The 21,991-nt window shown below is 47.9% G+C and overlaps 1 protein-coding gene across 2 annotated transcripts in view; it reads left to right on the plus strand.

Annotated features, from left to right (window-relative positions):
- Positions 1–4,622: 4,622 nt before the first annotated feature.
- Positions 4,623–21,991, plus strand: part of Scamp2 (secretory carrier membrane protein 2) — a 28,828-nt gene continuing 11,459 nt past the window's right edge. Inside the window, exons 1-3 of one of the 2 annotated variants that reach the window (XM_006971531.4) lie at positions 4,623–5,019; positions 21,124–21,192; positions 21,640–21,738. In XM_006971531.4, the coding sequence (XP_006971593.1) occupies positions 4,963–5,019; positions 21,124–21,192; positions 21,640–21,738 (225 nt within the window). In that variant the 5' untranslated portion in view covers positions 4,623–4,962. The remainder of the gene's footprint in view (positions 5,020–21,123; positions 21,193–21,639; positions 21,739–21,991) is intronic. The other variant, XM_006971532.4, reaches the window with a different exon arrangement.

Below are 21,991 nucleotides of genomic sequence, written 5' to 3' on the forward strand. Positions count from 1 at the left end.
CCTCTGCCTCCTGGGGGCTGGGATTAAAGGTGTGTGCCACCACACTCAGCTCTGCTTCACATTTCTGCCAGTGCTCTGCCGAGAGTTCGAACTGAGATAGCAGCTAGCTGTCATTCTTGTTAAGCTACATACTGTGTTATACCCTTTCTAAAAATTCTCTCCTTTTATGATTGAGATATTGTAGCCAATAAATCTTTTAGCCTCCTTGCTTTTAAATATTTTTTATTATGTTTGTATTTGTGCCTGTATATGGGTCTGTACACATGAGTGCAGGTGTCCACAGTGGACCGAAGGTATCAGATCTCCATGGAGCTGGAGGTACAGGCCATTATAAGCCATCCAACATGAGTTCTCTGCAAGAGCAGTACTTGCTTTTAATTAATGAGCCATCTCTTCAGCACCCTCACTTGCTTTTAATTGACTTTAACAATTACTAATTTGAAAGTCTTGACACAGACCTGTAATCTTAACTCAAGAGGCTGATGCAGGAGGATTGAAATTTTAAGGCCAACCTGAGATACATAGTAAGTTCTAGACTAACCTGGGCTACAATGAGACCTTATCTTGAAAGAAAGAGAGAGGGGTAGGGACTGGGGATTTAGCTCAGTATCAGAGCACTTGCCTAACATGTTTACCACCCTAGACAATCCCTACTGTGTCAATTTTAAAAAAAGGCTCATTTGAACTGGGTTTAGTGGTACATACCTATAACAGCAGAACTCTGGAAGTAGAGGTGTTGTGGGGTACCCACTAGAGAAGACAGCTCAGACAACAGAAAGTCTTTTTTAGCTGGCTGGATGGTGACTACACAGGATGTTCAGGTTCCCAGTGTAGCCCCAAGCCTCTCTCAGGTGAGCTTTAAGCACAAAAATCATACTCTGGGTTGACACACTTCAGTTAACAAGACGAGTTACAGAAACAGAACTACAGAAGCCAAAAAGGAAGGTTAGCACATTCAGAGACTTTCCCAGAATGATGACTTTGGTGGATTAGGTCTTTGTCTTCCTTTTGGCAGGCGGTGCCATCTACATGTTGAGTTTTACAGCCAGAATGGTACCTCCATCATGGAGTCAGTTATGCTAAGGTCTGGAGCCCTCTTACAGAAGCAAGAGGATCAGGTGCTCAAGGTCATCCTTGGCCTACATACTGGAGGCTAATTGGGCCTATATGAGGCCTCATCTCTCAAAAAAAAGGAAGAAAGAAGAAAAAGAAAAAAAGCTAACTACTCAAGAGTTCAAGGCTAGCCTAGGCAACTTAGTGAGACTCTTGTTTTAAGATAATTTTCTTTTTATCTATCTAACCTCTTCCTTCCTTTCTTCCTTTTTCCCTTATTTTCTTTCTTTCTTTCTTCCTTTTTTCCTTCCTTCTTCTTTCTTTCAACAGGGTCTGACTCTGTAGCTCAGGAAGGCCTGAAACTCAGGCTGGCCTTGAGGTAGCAGTAATTTTTCTGCCTCAGTTTATGATGTGCTGGGATTACAGGTGTAAGGATCAGACCCTATGAAATAAAAGTTTGTTTTTAAATCAGTTAGCAGTGTAACTCAATGGTAGAGCTCTTGTCCAATATACCCAAGAACCTGGGTTCCATTCCCACTACTGAAAAAGCATATAATTAATCTGGAAGGCATACAGCTGAGCAATGTATTACTAGTCTCCCCCAGCTTTGCTATAAACTTCTCCATCACCTTTGACTAAAATCCCCTAATGGGTTAAGAATGTTCTTTGGTAAAAGTTGCTTTCGGTTCTCTTTCCCCATCTTAAACTGCAAAGCTAGGTATTCCCAAGAAAAGGAACTAGAAGAAAAAAAAAAAAACTAAGACATCTAAGAGTTCAGTAAGTCACTTGGGTGGTGGCGGCGGCACACCCCTTTAATCCCAGCACTCGGTAGGCAGAGACAGGTGGATCTCTGTGAGTTCAAGGCCAGCCTGGTCTACAAAGTGAATTCCAGGACAGCCAGGGCTACACAGAGAAACCCTGTCTTGAATCCCCCCTCCCCTCCCCCCCCCCCCCCCCCCCCCCGACAAAAAAAGAGTTCAGTAAGTCTTCTTTAGATTTCTAGAACACAGGGCCTCTGCTGGGCTTCGCATAACAATTAACCACTGGCCAAGGATTTGCTGATCTTGTTCTTTGATTACAAGTAGAGCCATTTGGGATGATACCTGCCTGTAATTCCAGTATTTGGGAGGTAGGGGCAGGAGCATCAGGCATTGAAGGGCATCCTCAGCATGATAGTTAGTTTGGGGCCAGCCTGGGCTATGTGAAACCCTGTCTCAATTTTTTTTAATTAAATTAAAAGTGGAATGTTTCATTGACAAGGAAATAGTATGTTTGTCTAAGAGTCATAAGGGCTGGTACATCCTTGGGAGAGGGCTTGTTCACCATGTGCAAAGCCATGGCTTTCTTGTTTAATTTATCATATTTTTTAAATTTATTGTTTGTAAGCACATGGTAGTTGATGCAAGTGTGGAGGGCAGAGGCTGGTGTTAAAAATAAGATGTCTTCCTCTATCACTCTCCACCTTATTTTTCAAGGCAGGGTCTCTCACTGAACCTGGAGCTTACCAAGGCCAGCTGGCCAAAGAGCTCCCAGAATCTTCCTGTTTCTGCTTTCCCAGCACTAGGATTACAGACACACCTCCTTGTCCAGCTTCTTTTTTTCTTTTTTTTTTTTTTTTTTTTTTGAGACAGGGTTTCTCTGTGTAGTTTTGCTACTTTCCTGGAATTCACTTGGTAGCCCAGGCTGGCCTTGAACTCACAGGGATCCACCTGGCTCTGCCTCCCAAGTGCTGGGATTAAAGGCGTGCACCACCACTGCCCGGGCCTTGTCCAACTTCTTACATGGGTGCTGTGTCTCTGAACTCAAGTCTTCATGTTTATATAGAAAGCACTTTACCAACTGGGCCTTCTCCCCAGTCCTTTCTTCTTATAACCTGTTTGTCTATCTTTGAGACAGGTTCTTATGTAGCTCAGACTGCCCTTGAACTCCACATGTAGTTGAGGATAATCTTGAACTTCTGATCCTGCTTCCTGGGTATGGGTGGTTTGCTTGCATGTATGTCCATGAACCACATGTGTGCCAGAGGAAGCCAGAAGAGGGCATTGGATCATTCCCTACGACTGGAGTCACAGATGTTTGCGAGTTGCTGGGAATGAAATCCAGATATTCTGGATCAACAGACAATGCTATTAGCAATGAAGTCATCTCTCCTGTTCCAGGAATACTGGCTTTTAATTGGTAAGCAAATGGATCAGACAGCAATATTGAAAAAACATACATCTCTCTTTCTTGGCCCGTAGCTCCTCGGAGTCTGTTAGTGATAATTTTTTTAAAGCTGGATGTCTTTCAGAGGTCTATAATCCCAGCACTTTGGAGGTGGGGGCAGGAGGATCAGGAGTCCAAGCCTAAGATCCTCTCTAAAAACAAGCAAACAGCAGCAAATAGGGCCAATGAAATTGCTCAGAAGGTAAAGGGTGCTTGACACTAAGCCTAATGACCTTAGTTCAATCCCTGAAAAACACATAAAGGTGGAAGGAGAGGACCAACTCCACCAAATTATCTTCTGACACATGTACTCACATCCATCCACAGCTCGTGGAGATATAACAATAACCACTATTACTACTTTTTTGTTTTGTTTTCAAATAATTTATTTATTTTCATTTTATGTGTATTGGTATTTTGCCTATATGTATGTCTGTGTGAGGGTGCTCAGTCTCCTGGAACTGGAGTTACAGACAGTTGTGAGCTGCCATGTAGACGCTGGGAATTGAACCTGGGTCCTCTGGAAGAGCAGCCACCTCTCCAGCCTCCTTTTGTTTCTTTTTCTTTCTTTTTCTTTTTCTTTTTTTTTGAGACAGAGTTTCTCTGTATAACAGCTCTGGCTGTCCTGGAACTCACTCTGTAGGCCAGGCTGGACTTGAACTCACAGAGATCTGCCTGCCTCTGTCTTCTGAGTGCTGAGATCAAAGTCATGAGCCACTACCGCCTGGCCTCCTTTCCCTTTTCAAATCTCCATAATTTCCCTGTGTTTTGATACTGATACCACCTTAATATCACAAGTTCAAAGCCATCCTGATCTATACAGTAAGTCCCTGTTTCAAATATATAAACAACAATTAAAACAACAAACCAGCAAACCAACCAACCAACCAAAACCCCTGGAAACCAACAATTACCAACAAAACAAAAGCAAAAACATATCTGTTTACAACACAAATAATAGACCAATTAGTAGCGCTGTTCCATTCCAGGGTTAGAAATGGCAAGAGCTGGATTCCACAGCAGCCCAAAAGACATGGATAAATAAGGTGAGTTTTTGAGTGGATTAGCCACCTCCTCCAGGAAATCCCTGAAACCACAGAACTTGGACAAGGAGGGTGGAGCCTAAAAGGATAGGGGCCTCATCTAGGGCAGGGGCTGACGCACTGTCTTCCAACTTTGTCCTCGAGCACAGTTCTTCAAAGAACTCCTCTGATTGACACGTCACCTTGTCATTTTGCTCAGGGGCTTGCCCGAATTTCCCAATTTTCCTCTCTAAGAATGCAAGGAGTTTACTGCTGGGTCCCTCACTTGGAAACTCAGAAGTAGCACAAATTGGAACGAAGGTATCAGAAGACATCCTGCACAGGAGGAGGAAGTGAATTGAAGGGCTCTGGGTGTAGCTCAGGGATACAGCGCTTGTCTATCATTCGTGAGGCCCTGGGTTCTACCTCCAGCACCTTGGCAGGAAAAAAAGTACTAAGTGGAGGGAAACAGAACGCTTATCCATTGCTTTCTAGTGGGCTGGGCAGGGGGCGGAGCGGACCTCTGTGACGTCCCAGGGCCACGCCCCCACAGAGGGCCCTACGCCTGCGCCAGAACGGCTGCCTCGCTCCCGGAAGTGGAGGGTCTACACTGAGTGCTGCTGGGTCTGAGTGACCGAACGCAGTAGCGCTCGCAGAGATCGCCCGCTGGCCCCCGATCACCATGTCGGCCTTCGACACTAACCCCTTCGCGGACCCAGTGGATGTAAACCCCTTCCAGGTAGAACCCCCAACTCCCAGATCTCTCTAGGGCCAAGGGCCGCGGCCTGGGCCTCTTTCGCCAAAGCGGGGAGACGTGGCGTAGGAGGGACGGATGGCCTGTCCAATGGGAGAGTGGGATACGAAGACTGGCCTATCATAGTCTGTATGGGGGCGGGAGTTTGCAACAGGTGGAATTGCGGCAAGGGGGCGGGGCGCCGCAGCACGGAAAGAAGTGGGCTCTTACTGCACCCCGGGATGTAGCCGCTCTGACCCGATACTGCTGGAGAAAGGGCCAGCGGGCACGTTCTTATCCTTGGGGAGATGCCCTAGAGTCAGGAGGGGAAGCAAAATGTGCCTGTGACATTGCTACAGTCTCGGGGACCCACCTGTCTTGAGTCATCTTAGGAGAAAGGGTCATTGAAACATAATGAGGAAGTAGAAGTCTCGCAGGGTGGGGACAACCCAGCACCCCATCAGCAATCGCAGTAGCCAAGCAAGTACCTAACGTTCAGGAGACTCCCTGGTGTTTATCGAGAAAAGAAGGCTGAGGGAGGGTAGGAAGAGAGCCCAAGCCAGAAAGTGGCCGGGGTCAAAATTCTACATGTTGGCCAAGGGCTTTATTTGGAGTGAATTTGGGCCACACGAGAGAGAGAGTTGCCGGCAGTGGGGTGTGGTAGGGTGGGGTGGTGGTGAAGGAGCTTGGAGCACAAGGTACACTAGTTTGGCAAATCTGCATGGGTGGTTGCTGGCTTGACCTTTGGAACGTTCAAGAATACAACAGTCTTCAGACTCAAAGCCAAAAACCTTTGAGTGGAGAGCTCAGGGATAACCCCCTTGTCTATGCCGAGGCACGGGGACTCTCGTCAGCGCCAAGGCACTTCATGCTTCTTCTTTCCTGTCTGCCCGAAACCAGTTTGAGGGAAGGGTGCTTGTGCTGACTGGTGATTTACGAGCCCAGCTGTCTACTGTGTCAGTATGTCACCAAGCACACGCAGCTCATCCCGCTGCCGTGTTATTTTGGTCATCTGCAACTTCTAAGTTTCCTGCAGACGTTGGAGAAGTCACTCGAGCTTTTCTGCTGCGGAGCCTTCCAAGGGCGGAAGCAAAGGCAAAGGCGCCCTGAACTAGATGGTTACGCGGCCAGGAGAGTAGAATTGATTGTTGTTGTTTTGATGTTTTGCAGTGGTGAGGATTGAACCACAACTTTGCACATGCTAGGCAGATCCTCTACCACTGGACATATTGGGTGGCACCGAGCTTCAGGCCTGGCCCTTGGTTTATTTCGAACAGGTTCTCTTTATGTAGCACAGACTGGCTCTGAACTCCTTATGTGTCACATGCTGTCTTGAACTTGGAGTCCTTCCTCTGCCTCCCAAGAGCCACCATAACCAGAATGTGCCACTGCATCCAGCCAGGCTGAGAGTGGAAAATTTCTGCTTCTTTGTCAAGGTGACCTAGCTGATAGGAACCCTCGGGCAGATTTTGGTAGTTCATTCCTTGTTACACGGGGGATTTAGAATATTCCTCTTTTAGCTTAATGGTTTTTGACAGAGCCTTCACAGGGCCTTGTCTCTTATGTAAGGCAAACAGTTGCCGCTCTTAGTTGAGTGAGGAAAGAATATTTGCATTTTTCCTGTTAATGTCTTGTTCAAACTCCTTTGGTTTCATGATGAACTGCTCTATGATACTGGGGTTGGGTTATATATAGCAAGGATCCAATAGCCTTTTGGAGTATGTGGTATGCAGTGATGTCCCTTTGTTCAGTTTTATTCTGTCAGAATAATACATTTTCTGCTGCTATCAGGGGCGGTCAGCTGGCCAACGCTGCAGCAGGATCTTCCCCAGGGTCAGCAGTGGGCAGGATTCTTTTGCCCTGTATTAACAGTAGCTCCTTGAAAGTCTTAAAGCTCATCTCTGGTGGAAATGACTGGGCAAAATGTGAGAGTAACTTTAGAAGTAACTTCTGCATTGCGTTCAAGTAAGACAGTTTATCCAGGCAGCCTCAGGATATGGTGCGGCAGGAAGCAGCTGTTGGCCAGCATACCGGCAACATCCGAGGGGAATCCTGGGGTGAAAAAGAGAGCTTGGCTGACGGTGATCTGCTCCTCCTCGGACTGGAATGACTTTCCACTCATGGCACAGTGGTGTGAGGGAAAGCAGCCTTGCTTCTGATACCTGGAGAGCTCCTTCCAGTCAGAGCTGACCTCTCTTCCTGTAGGATGGTGTGTGATGTATTGCCAGGGCTGGGGCACTGGGAGGGTGTAGTCCTTGGATAGACTGGGTGTGAACCCAGTTTCATTTACTCAGGGTGTTGACTCATAGCTCAGGAGCCAGCAGGTGGAGAGGTGACAGACTCAAATTGTCACACCTAGTCAGTCTGGAGAACAGCCTTTTTTTTTTTTTTTTTTTTGGTCATACCATATAATGGTGGAATGCAAAAATATACTTACTATTTGGAGTCCGTGGCTGACAGGGGACTGTAAATGTTCTTAGAAGTCTATTCTAACATCTTCAGTTTAGCTTTACAGAAGCCAAGACTCCAGTGAGGCTGGGACATGCTAGGGCCAGCAGCCCCGTGCCAGAATTAGCATCACAAGGAAATCTAGACCTGGGTCTCACTGCACGGAGGGTGCTGTTAAGAGTTTCTAATCTCATCCCTTTCTGTCTCAGGGTTACTTTAGGTCAGCTAAGGAAAGGCTCTAGTACTCAACTGTCACTTCTGTCACCTTTTGACTTTGTTTTTTCTTTCCTTCTTTTGAGACAGGGTTTCACTGTTTAGCCCTGGCTGGCCTGGAACTTGCAGGCCCAGTAATCTTCTTGCCTGTGCCTCCCAAGTGTTGGGCTGGTCAGGCATGGGCCACCTTGCCAGAGTAGTCTTATCTTTCCTGAAAGTGGTCATCAAATCAGCATTAGCTAAACTTTTGCACTTTTAAAAATGTTTTATATTGCCAGGCGGTGGTGGCTCATGCATTTAATCCTAGAAGTCAGGAAGCAGAGGCAGGCGGATCTTTGTGAGGTCAGGCCAGCCTGGTCTACAGAGTGAGTTCCAGGACAGCCAAGCCTACACAGAGAAACTCCGTCTCGGGGAAAAAAAAAATACATTTATTTATTTATTGTACATGCTCATGCTGTGTTGCAGGGTGGAGGTCAGAGGACAACTTTCAGGAGTTAAGTCCTTTGCTGCCACATGAGTCTCAGGAATCACCTATTGAGTCATCTTGTCATCCCTTGGTGTGAAGGGATGGGGTGGTAGGACAGATTTTTATTGATGTTTGGTTTTGTGGTTGCTGGGGATTGAACTCAGGGTCTTGAGCATACTAAGCATGCGATCCATCTTGGGGCAGCCCCGTACAGATTTTGAGTGTGTGTGTGTGTGTGTGTGTGTGTGTGTGTGTGTGTGTGTTAGATAGTGCAGCTCAGACTGACCTGCAACTCACATGGATCATCCTGCCTCTACCTCCCAATTGCTGGGTTAAAGGTATTTGACACCACACTTGACCCCTTTGTGTCAAGTTTTGTTTTGAGACAGGGTTTTTCTGTGAAGCTCTGGCTATCTTGGAACTAGCTCTTATTTTGTTTTGTTTTGTTTGTTTGGTTGGTTGGTTTTTTGAGACAGGGTTTCACTATGTAACAGCCTTGGCTCTCCTGGATCTCGCTCTGTAGCCCAGGCTGGCCTCGAACTCACAGAGATCCACCTGCCTCTGCCTCCCAAGTGCTGGGACTAAAGGTGTGCGCCACTACCTAGCTTGTTGTTGTTTGTTTATTTGTTTGATGTGTTTGTGTTTGGCCTGCATGTATTTCTGTGTGAGGGCGTCAGATCCACTGGAACTGGATTACAGACAGTTGTGACCTGCCATGTGGGTGCTGGGAATTGATCCCACATGGTTGGAGAGCAGCCATTGTTCTTAACTGCTGAGCCATCTCTCCAGCCTCTCCCTTTATAGGTTTTTAAGGCAATCCTTTAAGGCTATATGTTTTAAACGTTCTCAAGTTCTCTTGTGTTCTGTGTTCAGGTAGGTTTGAGAAATCTTTTCCTATTACATTTTTCTTAAAGATTGACAAGGCTTGCCAGTTTGGTTAAGGCCCTGAGAAACTGTACAATGAAGGCATTTGATTCAGCATTCTTAAAGTAACTTAACCACGGAACCTTGTTTTTGCTCACACCCAAAAAAAGCTGTGAAGTTGATTTCCTTACCCAGGTGTTTTTTTTTCCCCCTGTGTGTATGTTCATGTATATGCAGGTGTGTAGAGGTCAGAGGACATTTTTTTATTATGATTTTTTTATTGCCATTCCTCAGGCACTCTTCACTTTTTTCTTTGTTTTAAAAAAAAGTTGGTTTTTTTTGTGTGTGGGGGGGCCATGATGGTGCATGCCTTTAATCCCAGCACTCAGGAGTCAGAGGCAGGTGAATCTCTGAGTTCAAGGCCAGCCTGGGCTACAGAGGGAGTTCCAGGACAGCCAGGGCTACACAGAGAACCACCTCCCCGCTCTTTTTTCTTTTTCTTTTTTTTTTTTTTGAGATGGTCTCTTACTGGTGTAGAACTTGACTGTCCAGGCCAGTGAGCCCAGAAACCTGCCTGTCTTGGGAGTACCTAGTCCTGGGTTTGTGTACATGTAAGTCATGTACATGCTGGTGCCCAAGAGAGGAGGGCACAGAAGTAGGCCTCAGATCCCCTGGAGCTGGAGTTAACAGGTAGGTGTGAGCCATCAGATGGGGAGGCTGGGCATTGGAAGAATAGCAAGCACTCTTAACCACTCCAGCCTCTGCTTCTGGCTTTTTGTTTGGTTTTTTAAAAGTGTGAGTTCTGTCCAGGTGTGCTATCATGCCTTTAATCCTATAACTGTGGAGGCAGAAGCAAGAAGTTTCTGGGAGTTCAAGGCCAGCTAGGTCTACAGAGTGAGTGTCAGGCTAGCCAGGGATACTCAGTGAGACCCTCTTTTTTTTTTTTAAAGATTTATTATGTATACAGTGTTCTGTCTGCATATATGGCTGCAGGCCAGAAGAGGGCACCAGATCTCACTACAGATAGTTGTGAGCCACCATGTAGTTGCTGGGAATTGAACTCAGGACCTTTGGAAGAGCAAGCAGTGCTCTTAACCTCTGAGCCATCTCTCCAGCCCCCAGTGAGACCCTCTTTCAAAAAAAGTTTTAAAAGGGGGAGTTCTGGGGGCTGGAGAGATGGCTCAGTAATTAAGAACACTAGCTGTTCTTCCACAGTACCCAGGTTCAATTCCTAGCATCCACATGGCAGCTCATAACTGTAACTCCAGTTCCAGGGTACCGGCATCTTCATGCAGACAAAACACCAATGCACATTAAAAAAAAAAAAAAAGTGGGCCTTCCCACTTGAAACAGAAAGGGAGTTCTGGTATCCAGCTCAGGTTTTCACACTTGCAAAGACAACCATTTAATGATAACTATCTTCCCAACCCCTTAGCCAGGATTTTTATGAAGCCCCTGTTTCCTCTGCCTCAAAGTATAATCATAGGTTTCCATGAACCCTTTCCTTGCATATAGGTATAGTTGAAATCATTAGAAAAATGTCCTGCCAAGAAAGAGTTTTGAGTGGAAAGTGAAGTCCCCACAGTGTGGCAGAGGCTTACCAAACTCCTAGGAGGAAGCAGGAAGCTGCAAGCCAAGCCTTAGTGATTTCACAACCTCCGTCATCACATTCTGGTTCCTCTGTGAATTCTGGATATTTGGGTCCCTGCATTGGAAGGATTCCAGGCTGTCTGTTCACAGATGTTTCTCACAAGTCTTGTCAAGTGATGCAGAGGTGGAAAACTAAGAAGAGGCGTCATTGTACTGTCCTTTTCTCCCCTCCCCGCCCCCGCCCCAGCAGTCCACTAAAAATCAGACCACCCAAGCAAATGCCAGGGCTGCTTTCCTCCGAGCGGAGCGAGCATCCTGCCAGACTACAGCAGAGCAGGCTGGTCTCAGGAGGGGGGTGTGGAAGGGGAGGTGATGCTGAACAGAGGAAGTCTTTCAGGGCTTGGAGTTGCCAGTTCACACAATCTCGATTTCACACATTGCCTCCTGGCAGTTTAAAGATAATCTCAGTGCCGTGGTTGCTTCCCAGGGATGCAAAACATTTCTCTCCTGTGGGAGATGAAGGCAGAAATGTGATTTGTGTGAAGTTACATGACACTAAGTCCATAGAGATTAAGGCCTGTGCCACTTCCCAGACAGGGTCAGCTCCAGCTTGTCAGATTTGGGAATTCTCAGAATTATAGATAGACCTCATTTCTTTTCCTTCCTTTCTTCCTTCCTTTCTTCCTTCCTTCCTTCCTTCCTTCCTTCCTTCCTTCCTTCCTTCCTTCCTTTCTTTCTTTCTTTCTTTCTTTCTTTCTCCCTCTCTCTCCTCCCTCCCTTCTTTCTTCTTTCTTTTTCTTTTCTTTCTCTTTCTTCTTCTTCTTTTTGAGTAAGGGTGTCATGTACCCCAGGCTGGCCTCAAACTTGCTGTGGAACTGAGGCTGTCCTTGAACTCCTAATCTTCCTGCCTCTATTTCCAGAGTTTTGGGCTTCTAGGTGTGTGCCACCACATTTAAGGACCTGGTAGAACTTACTGTAGAACAGGAGCATTGTCTTAAGAAATTTGAAAGTGGCTCTGGAGCAATGGCTCAGTGGTTAAAAGCACTGGCTGCTCTTCCAGACGACCTTGGTTTGATTCCCAGCATCCATATGTCAACTCACATCTATTTCCAACTCTAATTCCAGGGAATCCAGCACCCTCTTTTGACCTTCAAAGGGATCAGGTTTGCACATGGTGCACAGACATACATACAGGCAAAATACCTGTACACTTGAAATAAAAATAAATCTTTAAAAATTTTTAAGAAAAAAAATTGAAAATGGCAAGTGTCTCACAGCTTAATGCCAGCTCCAGACAGGTTCCCAGATGGAGGCATTCCTGCCTTTATGCTTAGCACCTGGAGCCAGGTGGGGTGTTAGAACTTAAGTAGAGGCTCAGATGAACTTGGACTCTACACTTGTTAAATTTCTTTGGAGTCACTCTGCATAGGATTATCGTTTGTTCAGAGGATGGTAATACTTAACCAGGACAAACTCACTCAGAGAAGGGTGCTATCCACATTGCAAGGTGTGCCCGGGACCATCAAGTGCCCCCTTGAGTTGCTCACACCTTTATGCACACCAGAAGCCCTGCTGGTGCCAGAGAGCAAAGTAAATAAGCATGTGGCCTGTGGTTGGCAGAGCTGAGAGCTAATGCTCATGGCCAAGGACAGTACTGTATGGAACCAAAAGTTACTTCTTTAAGATGTCACCTCTGGGCCGGGCGGTGGTGGCGCACGCCTTTAATCCCAGCACTCGGGAGGCAGAGCCAGGAGGATCTCTGTGAGTTCGAGGCCAGCCTGGACTACCAAGTGAGTCCCAGGAGAGGCGCAAAGCTACACAGAGAAACCCTGTCTCGAAAAACCAAAAAAAAAAAAAAAAAAAAAAAAAAAAAAAAAAAAGATGTCACCTCTGTATTCCTGTATTCTGTCACCCAGGGACCGCTTCAGTCTTGGATCTTGTCTCTCACACACAATTGTATTGGAGTGTGAAAGAAAATAACAGGGCAAGTGAGCTGTAAACCGTGGCAGCCACCAGTAAGAGGGACGTGGAGAAGAGGAAGCTAGCCAGGCCTTTTTGGTTAAACTGGAATGCTTATCAAGGGAGGTCAGCAAGCAGCCATGTGGTGAAAGCGGGAAGCTTCAAAGAAAGTCTGAGAAAGCCCAAAGTGGGCTGAATGCATAAAGGCAGGACACCTCCATCTGGGCAGCTGTCTGGAGTTGGTATTTCGCTGTGAGATGACATGCTCAGGTTTTGGCCAGTATTTGGAAGAAAGAGAAAAGAAGAAAAAGGGAGCATTAGGGCTCAGAAAAGTGGACAGATTGGACAGCTGCATGGTCAAGGCTCCAAAGCAATTGCTCTTTGTTTTGAGACAGGATCTCACCATGTATTCCTAGCTGGTCCGGATCTCAGTGTAGACCAGGCTGCCCTAGAACTTACAGAAATCCATCTGCCTCCCAACAGCTAATGCATGTGCCACCATGCCTGGCTTTTGTTGGTGGTGTTGGTGGTGGTTTTTCCATAAGACGATGTCTCAATTAGACCATACTGGCCTGGACCTCAACTTGAAGCCAGAGACGAACTTGAACTCCTGATCCTTCTGCCTCCACCTCCTGAGTGCAGGCAATGCAACCACACCCCATACCTGACCCGTCTGTGAGCCTGTGGAGTGTCTGCTGCTTGTGTGACACACACTGGCCTGGCTTGACTCCCCAGGATCTCTCTGACTGGTAACTTTGGCTTATCTCAGGCTGTTTTTATTCCCCGTCTCCTCCATTTAGGAGTATTTCTGAGTGCTGCCTCGGGCTGGTTTTCACTCCTCTGTCTCCGCATCAGTAGCCTCAGAATAGCATCCTCACAAAGATCCTAGCTCTGTAGCTCTAGTCCTCAGCTGACTCCTAAGCTCTGACAAGCGTTTCCAGCTTCCATCCACACCTTTCTAGACATGCCAGCCAGATCTACTCCACAGACACCTCCCAGTGTGGTCCAGAATCTGCAGAGGTCCTCTCCCTTCCCACACAGTCTGAGAAAAGCGTCTCCTGGTAACCTTTCCATTTTAACTACTGGATTGAATTGCTGAGCCTATGACATCTACCCCACCCCAGGTCTCTAGGGTCCCTGACTTCTCCTTCCCAAGCTGCTGCCCCTTAATTTAACCCATTCATGCCAGCCGTCATGACCTGACATTGTCCTTCCTGAACACTGCATGCCCCTCACGATGACTAGAATGGTCATGGTATATATACCCTGCTCAGACTCCTGTGGCTGTGTCCCCCTGTCACTGAGGTCAAGTCCTAACTCCTCCAGTCTGGCCTTCCCCTTGTCAGGCTGGTTTCCTGAATCTCCTGGCTGTTCTCTCTTTACCCTTTCACCTCTAAGCCTCCATGACCTTCCAGGCTGGGTGTGGTAGCACAAGCTTATAATTTAACACTTGGGCAGTAGAGGCAGGAGAATCAGAAGACTAGAGTCATCCTCAAACTAGAAAGAAGGAAAAGGGGGTGGGGAGAGAGAGAGAGAGAGAGAGAGAGAGAGAGAGAGAGAGAGAGAGAGAGGAGAGAACAAATTAATGAGTAAACAATGCAAAACTGAAAACTAAGCCAGATGTCATGGCATACACCTTTAATCCCAGCAGTCAAAAGGCAGAGGCAGGCAAATCCTGTGATTTGGAGGCCAGCAGAGCTGCACAGTGAGACCTTGTCGGGTTGGGGATTTAGCTCAGTGGTAGAAAGGCCCTGGGTTCGACCCTCAGCTCAAAAAAAAACCAAAAAAACAGTGAGACCTCATCTCTAAAAAAGAAAACTAACCAAGCAAAATACCTAGATCCGGCCTTCTCCTTCGCAGAACACAAGCATGTTCTTCTTCAAGCTTAGGTGGTCTGATGCCAGTTAAGGAATGCCTTTCTTGAGTCCCATGAGACACTGCTGCTTTTCCTCTTCCTGGGCTCAGCGTTGATCGGGTTTGATGCTCTGCACTGTTTCCTTCGGGGGTCAGAACAAGGCCTTTTCTTGGGGTCCCACCTCAGCATCTCATGGATTGGTGTGTGTAGGGAACGGACAGGAAGTGGGAGGAGGAAGCAGGTAGCACAATTTAAAGCTAGACCACGCCAAGAGCGGGTGTTTCAGGACCTAAAAGGCCCTCAGACACAGGCCAATGAGTTCTTGTGTGCTTGGCTGAACTACTCTGGACATCACTACCAGTAGCAGGGAAGAAGTCCCAGAGTATGCCTTGCCGTTCAGACAGGTTCTCAAATGCTCGATTCCCCCACCCCCTTCTTTGAGATAGGGTTTGGTTACCATCATGTAGCCAAAGCTGGCCCCAAATTCAAGGCAAATCCCCCTGCTTCAGTCTCCCAAGTGCTGGGATTACAGGCACGTGACACCATGATGGGCCTGTGTGTGTTTACTTTTTGAGACAGGGTCTCATTGTGATCTTGGCTGGCCTAGAACTCACTGTATGAACCAGGCTGGCCTCATGTTCCTAGAGCGCCATCTAGGACTAATGGTGTGTACCTTGAACTTCTGACCATCCTGCTTCCACTAGAGTGTGAGATTACAGATGTGACCATCCTGCCCAGTTTATGCCATGCTGGAGAGCAAACGAGGGTTTCGTGCTCACCAAGCAAGGTGTTCTACAGATGGGAGCTGCGTCCCTCACTTTTTTACAGATGGGAGCTGCGTCCCTCACTTTTTTACAGATGGGAGCTGCGTCCCTCACTTTTTTACAGATGGGAGCTGCGTCCCTCACTTTTTTACAGATGGGAGCTGCGTCCCTCACTTTTTTACAGATGGGAGCTGTGTCCCTCACTTTTGGCATCACGTCCCTCCTCTAGCCCTTGTGTTTTAAGGTGAAAGTGTCATTATCACAGTATATGAAATTGGAAGACAGAAGAGAGGTCACCCACACTTCCCACCATCTTGTTGCATTGTTCTTTTGGTGTGTTTTCCTGCCAGCCCAACAAAACTAACTTGGCACCTACACAATGAAACCTTTTTGTATGACTTCAGGATATTTTGTTTTGTTGTTTTGAGACAGGGTCTTGCTGTGTAGCCTAGACTGGCTTAAATCTCACCATGTAGGTAGCCCAGGGTGGCTTACAGTATTGCTCCTGCCAGCCTCATGATGCCAGGATTACAGGTGCACACTGCCATGCCAGACCGAGGTGTTTAGGACGCCTCTTTGGAGTCTGCGACAGTCCCACACCGGGAGCTTGAGGACGGAATGTAACGGGAAAGCAGAGAAGTCAATGGGGCTCAGAGCTAATCAGGAAATATGAAACACACGAAAAGAGATTTCCCTCCAAACCAGGAAAAGGGGCCCTTGTAAGCCCCAGCCCGGCCATGCTTCTCCCAGGGCCCTCACCCCTACCTGCATGGAAATACTCATTTATCTGCTGCTGCTGCCCTGGGCCTTTGCTTACCCCCTCCTTTCTTTTGGGAACCCCACCACTCCAGTTTCATTTCTGTTGTTGTGATAAAAATACCCTGGCAAAGAGCAGCTTAGGAGAGAATGGGGTTTATTTCAACTTTTAATTGCACGTCACAGTCCAACATTATGGGGAAGTTAACACAGGAACTTCAAACAGCTAGGCTTCACTTCTGTAGCTAAGAGCGAAGAGATGCATAAATGCTCGCTCGCTTGTGCTCAGCTGGATTTCACCACTCTTACATAGTTCAGGACCCCCTCCCTCCCCCGGCACCCTAGGGAATGGAGCCACCCACAGTTGTTTGGGGCTTCCCATATCAATTAACTTCAGATAACCTTCCCACAGACACAAACCCACAAACCAACCCAGTGTGGACAATCTAATTGAGACTCTCTTCCCAGGTGATTATAAGGTTGAAGCAAATTCACAATTAAAGCTAACTCTCCCACCCACCTTCCTCCCAGGCCTCTGAGGCGTCTCCCTTCTCTCCTGTCAATCACTCTGTACCTCACCCCAGCACACTCTTGGCATGTGTCTGCTTGTCTCAGTTACTAGTCCACCAGACTGTGAACTTAAAGAGGGAAGGAGCTGTGTCCTGCTTCTCTTAGCGTGTTCCTCACACTGTGGCTGTTGACTGAACGTAAAGAATTAACCTTAGGAGCTTTTCTCCCTCTCTTACCAATTCAGTAAAAGGCATTGTTCCAGTCTGAGCAGCTGAGGGGCTTTTAGGCTACTTCTTCTTTGTAGGTGGAACTTGGACCTCACCATCCTTTGAAATAACTGCTTGACCCACTTAAAAGCAATGGGTGCCCCATGAGTGGGAAAAGATGATGCTGGTAACTTCATTTCTGTGACTTGGAGTGGAAGCTCATGGTCCTCATCGGGAGTTATCCTTACATGAAAAGACTCTACCTGTTCCTTACTAAAGGTATTCCCAACATCCAGCCCTTTGAAGTTCAGTAAGGAAGCCCTTGCACGTGCCTTTTGGGGCTAGGGGTCGTTTTCTTTAGCCACACAGTAAAGGATAATCTTCTATTTGTCCTGAAACATTGCAGCCTCAGGGTTACTGTCCTGTCCTAGAGTCAGACCTGGACTCAGAGTCGAGCTCAGACACTGCTCTGAGATTTGTTTTTTTTAAACGTACATGGGTGTTTTGCCTGTGTGTATGCCTGCCCATGCACCATGTGTATATGGCATCTAATCCTCTGGAACCAGAGTTACAGATGGCTGTGAGCCACCATGTGAGTGCTGGGAATCGAATGTGGGTCCTCTGGAAGAGCATCAAGTGCTCCCAACCTCTGAGCCATCTCCAGCCTGAGCTTGGACTTTCCTGTCTACATCGGGAGTGCTTGTCTCTCACGTGGCTGTGGGGAAGGCTAAGGGAGGAAGTTTGTGGTTGCCTTTTTTCGTAGAGCCGTAAAACACAAAGCTGACCAGAGTATCTTTTTTATATTTTGTCCCTTCTTCCCTTCTTCCCTGCTTCTCTTCCTCCTCCTTTCACGTGTGTGTATCTGCATGTGTGGGGGTCAGAGGACAACTTGCAGAGAGTTCGTTCTCTCCTTCTACCATGTAGGTTTCAAGGGTCCAACTCAGGCTTGGTGACAGTCGCCTTTGCCCACTGAGCCATCTTGTCTCCCATCAGCATCGACACAAAGGAGAGAGGCTGAGTCACCCTAGAGCTGGGTGGGGTTGCACACACCTGTAATCCCTGCTCTGGAGAGGCCGTAGAGGAAGGTTTGTGTTCACAGCCAGTCTAGTAAGCAGTACTGAGGTCCAGGACAGCCTGAGCTACACAGAGGGACTCTTGTCTCAGGGTGGGGTTGAGGGGTCTGTAAATGGTGGATTCTGTAAGGCAATATGGAGTAAGTTTCTCAAAAATAAATAACAGAACTAAAAACAAGGTGAGAAAGGCTGATAGAACCTTCTGGTGATGTGGCACAGTGACCAATTCTAGGTGAATAGAAGTCACAGTAACGTCATTATGTGGTGAGCCTGGCACGTACTAGACACTCAGAAAATGTCACCCTCTCTTGGTCCTTACTCCCTCCCTGTCCTCAGCTAACCTCAGCCTCTCTTGAAGCTGCCCACAGCTTCCAGGGAGAGCCCAGGTTTCCTTATAGGAGAAGTACCCATATGTCACAGTATTTTAGGCTCATCTAGTCCCCGGCAAGATGCCTCCAAGTCCTTAGGCCACTGTTGTGCTGCCGGTCCCTTAGCCTGAGGCTGTGCTTTGGGGACAAAGAAGCGCTACAGTGTGGCATTTGATCCCCAACCTTTCCTGTGATGCTGCTCTGCCACAGGCCCCTCACCAAACCCCAAGGAGCCTGAAGGACGGACCAGACCTAGATCCCCCAGCCGCAGAGCACTCTCAGCTCACTGGTGGGGCAGGCCAGTTAGGAGGAGCCTGGTTAGGGCCCAGGGCCACTGTGCAGACATTAGAAAAAGAAGGGGAGGGGAGAACCAGTTTGGACAGGGTAGTCACACTTCTCTCCTCTCCATCCTACCTCAAGGATCTGCTACCCGACTGTTACTGTGATAGAAATGGAACCTTGTCTTGAGCTTCAAGCTGCCTATTAAACATGCACACCTTAGCCAGGTGTGTATGCGCCAGCTCCTGAAACTGCTACCTGAGCTGCCGCTTGGTTCCTATGTCGTGTGGTGACAGACTGCAGTAGCCAGTCCCTTGGCTGGTGGGTCTGGTTTCAGTGACTCGGGCTTGCTTGCACTGGCAGGTATCTGCTGGCTTTGAAAGGGGGGCAGACCCTGAGCCAGAGCCTCCCTGCAGGCCAGCTGGTTCTGAGAGGAGAGTGGGAATAACCTCAGGACCAATTCCCATGTCTTTTGGTAACCACCAGACAGACCCTCACTTGGTCACTTTCTCCACCAGAGCAGAGGTGGGTACCCAACAGACAGGACGCAGTCTGGTGGAGGATGTTGGAAGGAGGTGCAGGATCCCTAAGATGAGGCTGTCTAGAGAGCCAGTGATTTCTAGCTGGTGCTCCACTCAGGGTGTGGCACTGCGGGTGGTCAGGCACAGCTTTACCCTAGGAGCTGGTGGTTCCGGGGAAGATAGAACCACCGTATAGAAAAGCCAGAGAACATTTCGGTACTATACTTAGCTCTGTTCAGTTTCAGAATAGGAAGCCAGCTCCCGACACCACCATGACCAGTGTCTTTTCCAAACCTATGAACTGAGGGGCTTGCTCTCAGTGTCTGTGACAGACACTGTGTTTAAGAATTGGGTCTGTAGAGCAAGGGGTGGGGGTACATACCTGTAATCCCAGCATTTGGGAGATGCAATCATTAGGATCAGGAGATCAAGGCCATCCTGGTCTTTACAATTTGAGGCTGACCTGAGGTATATGAAACTCCTGTCTTGAAAAACAACACAAAGAGGTGCAGGTCTGAGCAGGAACTGTAGACCCCAGCCAGTGACACTCTGGCCTCTCCTAACTGTTCTTCCCAGAGTTCCTGCATGGCTGTGGAGCAAGACCTGAACCCCATCCATACCCATGGCCAGGATAGGGGTCGGGGTGCCTGCCTTGGAGAGGAAGGATGAACACAAACTGCCCTTGCCACCAAAGGGTCACATAAGCACAGAGGAGGGCGGACCAAGAGGATGGACACACAGGACACACTGTGTTCTGATGATGACTTCCATTTCTGTTTTTTTGAGACAAGATTTCATTTTCTCATTCTATAGCCCTGCCCAGTGTGGAACTCACTATGTAAGCCCAGGCTGGCCTAGAACTCTTTGGATTCTTATCCTCCTGCCTCAGCCTCCAGAGTGCTGAGATCACAGACATACGCTACCACACTGAGCTATAAGGAATTTTGTTTTCTTTTCTCTTCTTTCTTCTTCTTCTTCCTTTTTTTGGGGGTTGGGGGCGGGGGCAGGGTTTCTCTGTGTAGCCTGGCTGTCCTGGCACTCTCTTTCTAGACCAGACTGGCCTTGAATTCAGAGGTCCGCTTGCCTTTGCCTCCTGAGTGCCGGGACTAAAGGTGTGCGTCACCATACCTGGTATAGGATTTTATTTTATTTTTTTTGAGACAGGGTTTCTCTGTGTAGTTTTGGGGCCTGTCCTGGATCTCACTCTGTAGACCCGGCTGGCCTCGAACTCACAGAGATCCATCTGGCTCTGCCTCCGGAGTGCCAGGATTAAAGGCGTGCACCACCGCCGCCCAGCAGATTTTTTTTTTGTTTGTTTTTTGTTTTTGTTTTTGTTTTTCGAGACAGGGTTTCTCTGTGTAGCTTTGCGCCTTTCCTGGAATTCACTTGGTAGCCCAGGCTGGCCTGGAACTCATAGAGATCCACCTGCCTCTGCCTCCCGAGTGCTGGGATTAAAGGCGTGCGCCACCACCGCCTGGCTTTTTTTTTTTTTTTTTAAAGGATGAAAAAGAAAAGAAAACACTTTCCTGGCCTTTCATCTGAGACCTTTTCCCTCCTAGCAAGTGTGCCTGATTAGCAGTCAGTGCTGGCAGCCAGTAGCATGTTTCCATCCCAGAACCTTCAGCTAGCCTCCAAAAAGCAAGAGGAATAAAATGCTTTCTGTGGACTAAGAAAAAACAGGGTTGGGTATTTAGTTTGGTGGTTGAGCTCTTGTCTCATAAGCACAAGGCCCTGGGTTCTATCTTCAGCACCAGAAAAAAGAATAAAAAATTAAGTAAAGTGGGCTGGATAGATGGCTCAACTATTACGAGTACCGTTTGCTCTTCTAGAGGACCTGGGTTCAATTCCCAGCACCCACATAGCAGCTCACAGCTGTCTGTAAGTACAGTTCCAGGGGATCCAACAACTGCACACCAATGCACATAAAATAAAATCAAATAAATTTAAATTAATAAATAAATAAAACAGTACAGGAAGGTCTCTCCCTCGCCACACACTTTATCCCTTCCCCACCAAAGTGAAAAAACTACCCGGGCTAAGTGCTGTGACCCCTCTGGATCTGGGCACTGAGAACGCCTACGTGGGGCCGATTGTTTCCAGAAAAGGGAAAGGGATTCGGATGAAGAGACTTGTTGCAGAACAGTCCAGAGCCTTGCATACTTGGGACACGGGATTGCTGGCTCCTGGTCGGGGATGTTTCTGCTTGTCAATATCAATGCCTCTTTTTCTCCTTCCCAGGACCCCTCTGTGACCCAGCTGACCAGTGCTCCCCAGGGTGGCCTGGCTGAATTCAATCCCTTCTCAGAGGTCAGTGGCTGTGCTTTTTCTCTGAGTTGTGCGGTCTTCTGAGAGGTGGTGGCATGTGTGCTAGGTTAGTGGGAGGAGGTGCCAAGGTGTCTGGGGCAAGGGGCCTGGCAGAGAAAGAACGGCTTTGGGGAAGTTCATATCCTCAGAGGGACAGTCTGAATGGACTTGGGGTAGGGTAAGAATGGAGACATCACCAGAAGTCACTGAAGTTCTCCTATCGGTTCCTTGACGTGGGCCTCTCTTAGAAGGTGGGACAGGGCAATGTTGGAAAGCCTTGTATCTAGCAAGGCCAAGAGTACGGGTTAGGGGGTGTGGGTTAGAGGTCACTGTTCCCTAAGCCTAAGCCTCGTTGGCCAAAACCCTGCAGGAGAGAGCCCAGATGAGGTCCCTCACTGTGGTCTGCCATAGTAGAACAACCCACGCATTTCCCTCCTTTGCCCCCCACAGACAAATGCAGCAACAACGGTTCCTGTCACACAGCTTCCTGGGCCCTCCCAGCCGGCAGTTCTCCAGCCCTCAGTGGAGCCAGCACAGCCAACGCCCCAGGTACAGGTCGAGAGTCCTTTGGTCTCTCCTGTGTAAGTGGGATCACCCAGGTCCATAGTTGAAACCATAGGGATGGGGGCAGGCAAAGGGCCTTCATCCCTGGGGCGGCTCGTGAATTTCTTTGGAGCCAACTATTGGCCTCGCCCCTCCCACTCCCCACCCCTGAAGTAAGCACCTACTCACACTGCAGGTCCTCCTTAGGACCCAGGATCTGCCTCTTTTTTTTTTTTTTTTTTTTTTTTTTTTTTTTAGT

This window comes from Peromyscus maniculatus, chromosome 7 (assembly GCF_049852395.1).
Source record: "Peromyscus maniculatus bairdii isolate BWxNUB_F1_BW_parent chromosome 7, HU_Pman_BW_mat_3.1, whole genome shotgun sequence".
In the NCBI taxonomy this organism is placed as follows: domain Eukaryota; kingdom Metazoa; phylum Chordata; class Mammalia; order Rodentia; family Cricetidae; genus Peromyscus; species Peromyscus maniculatus.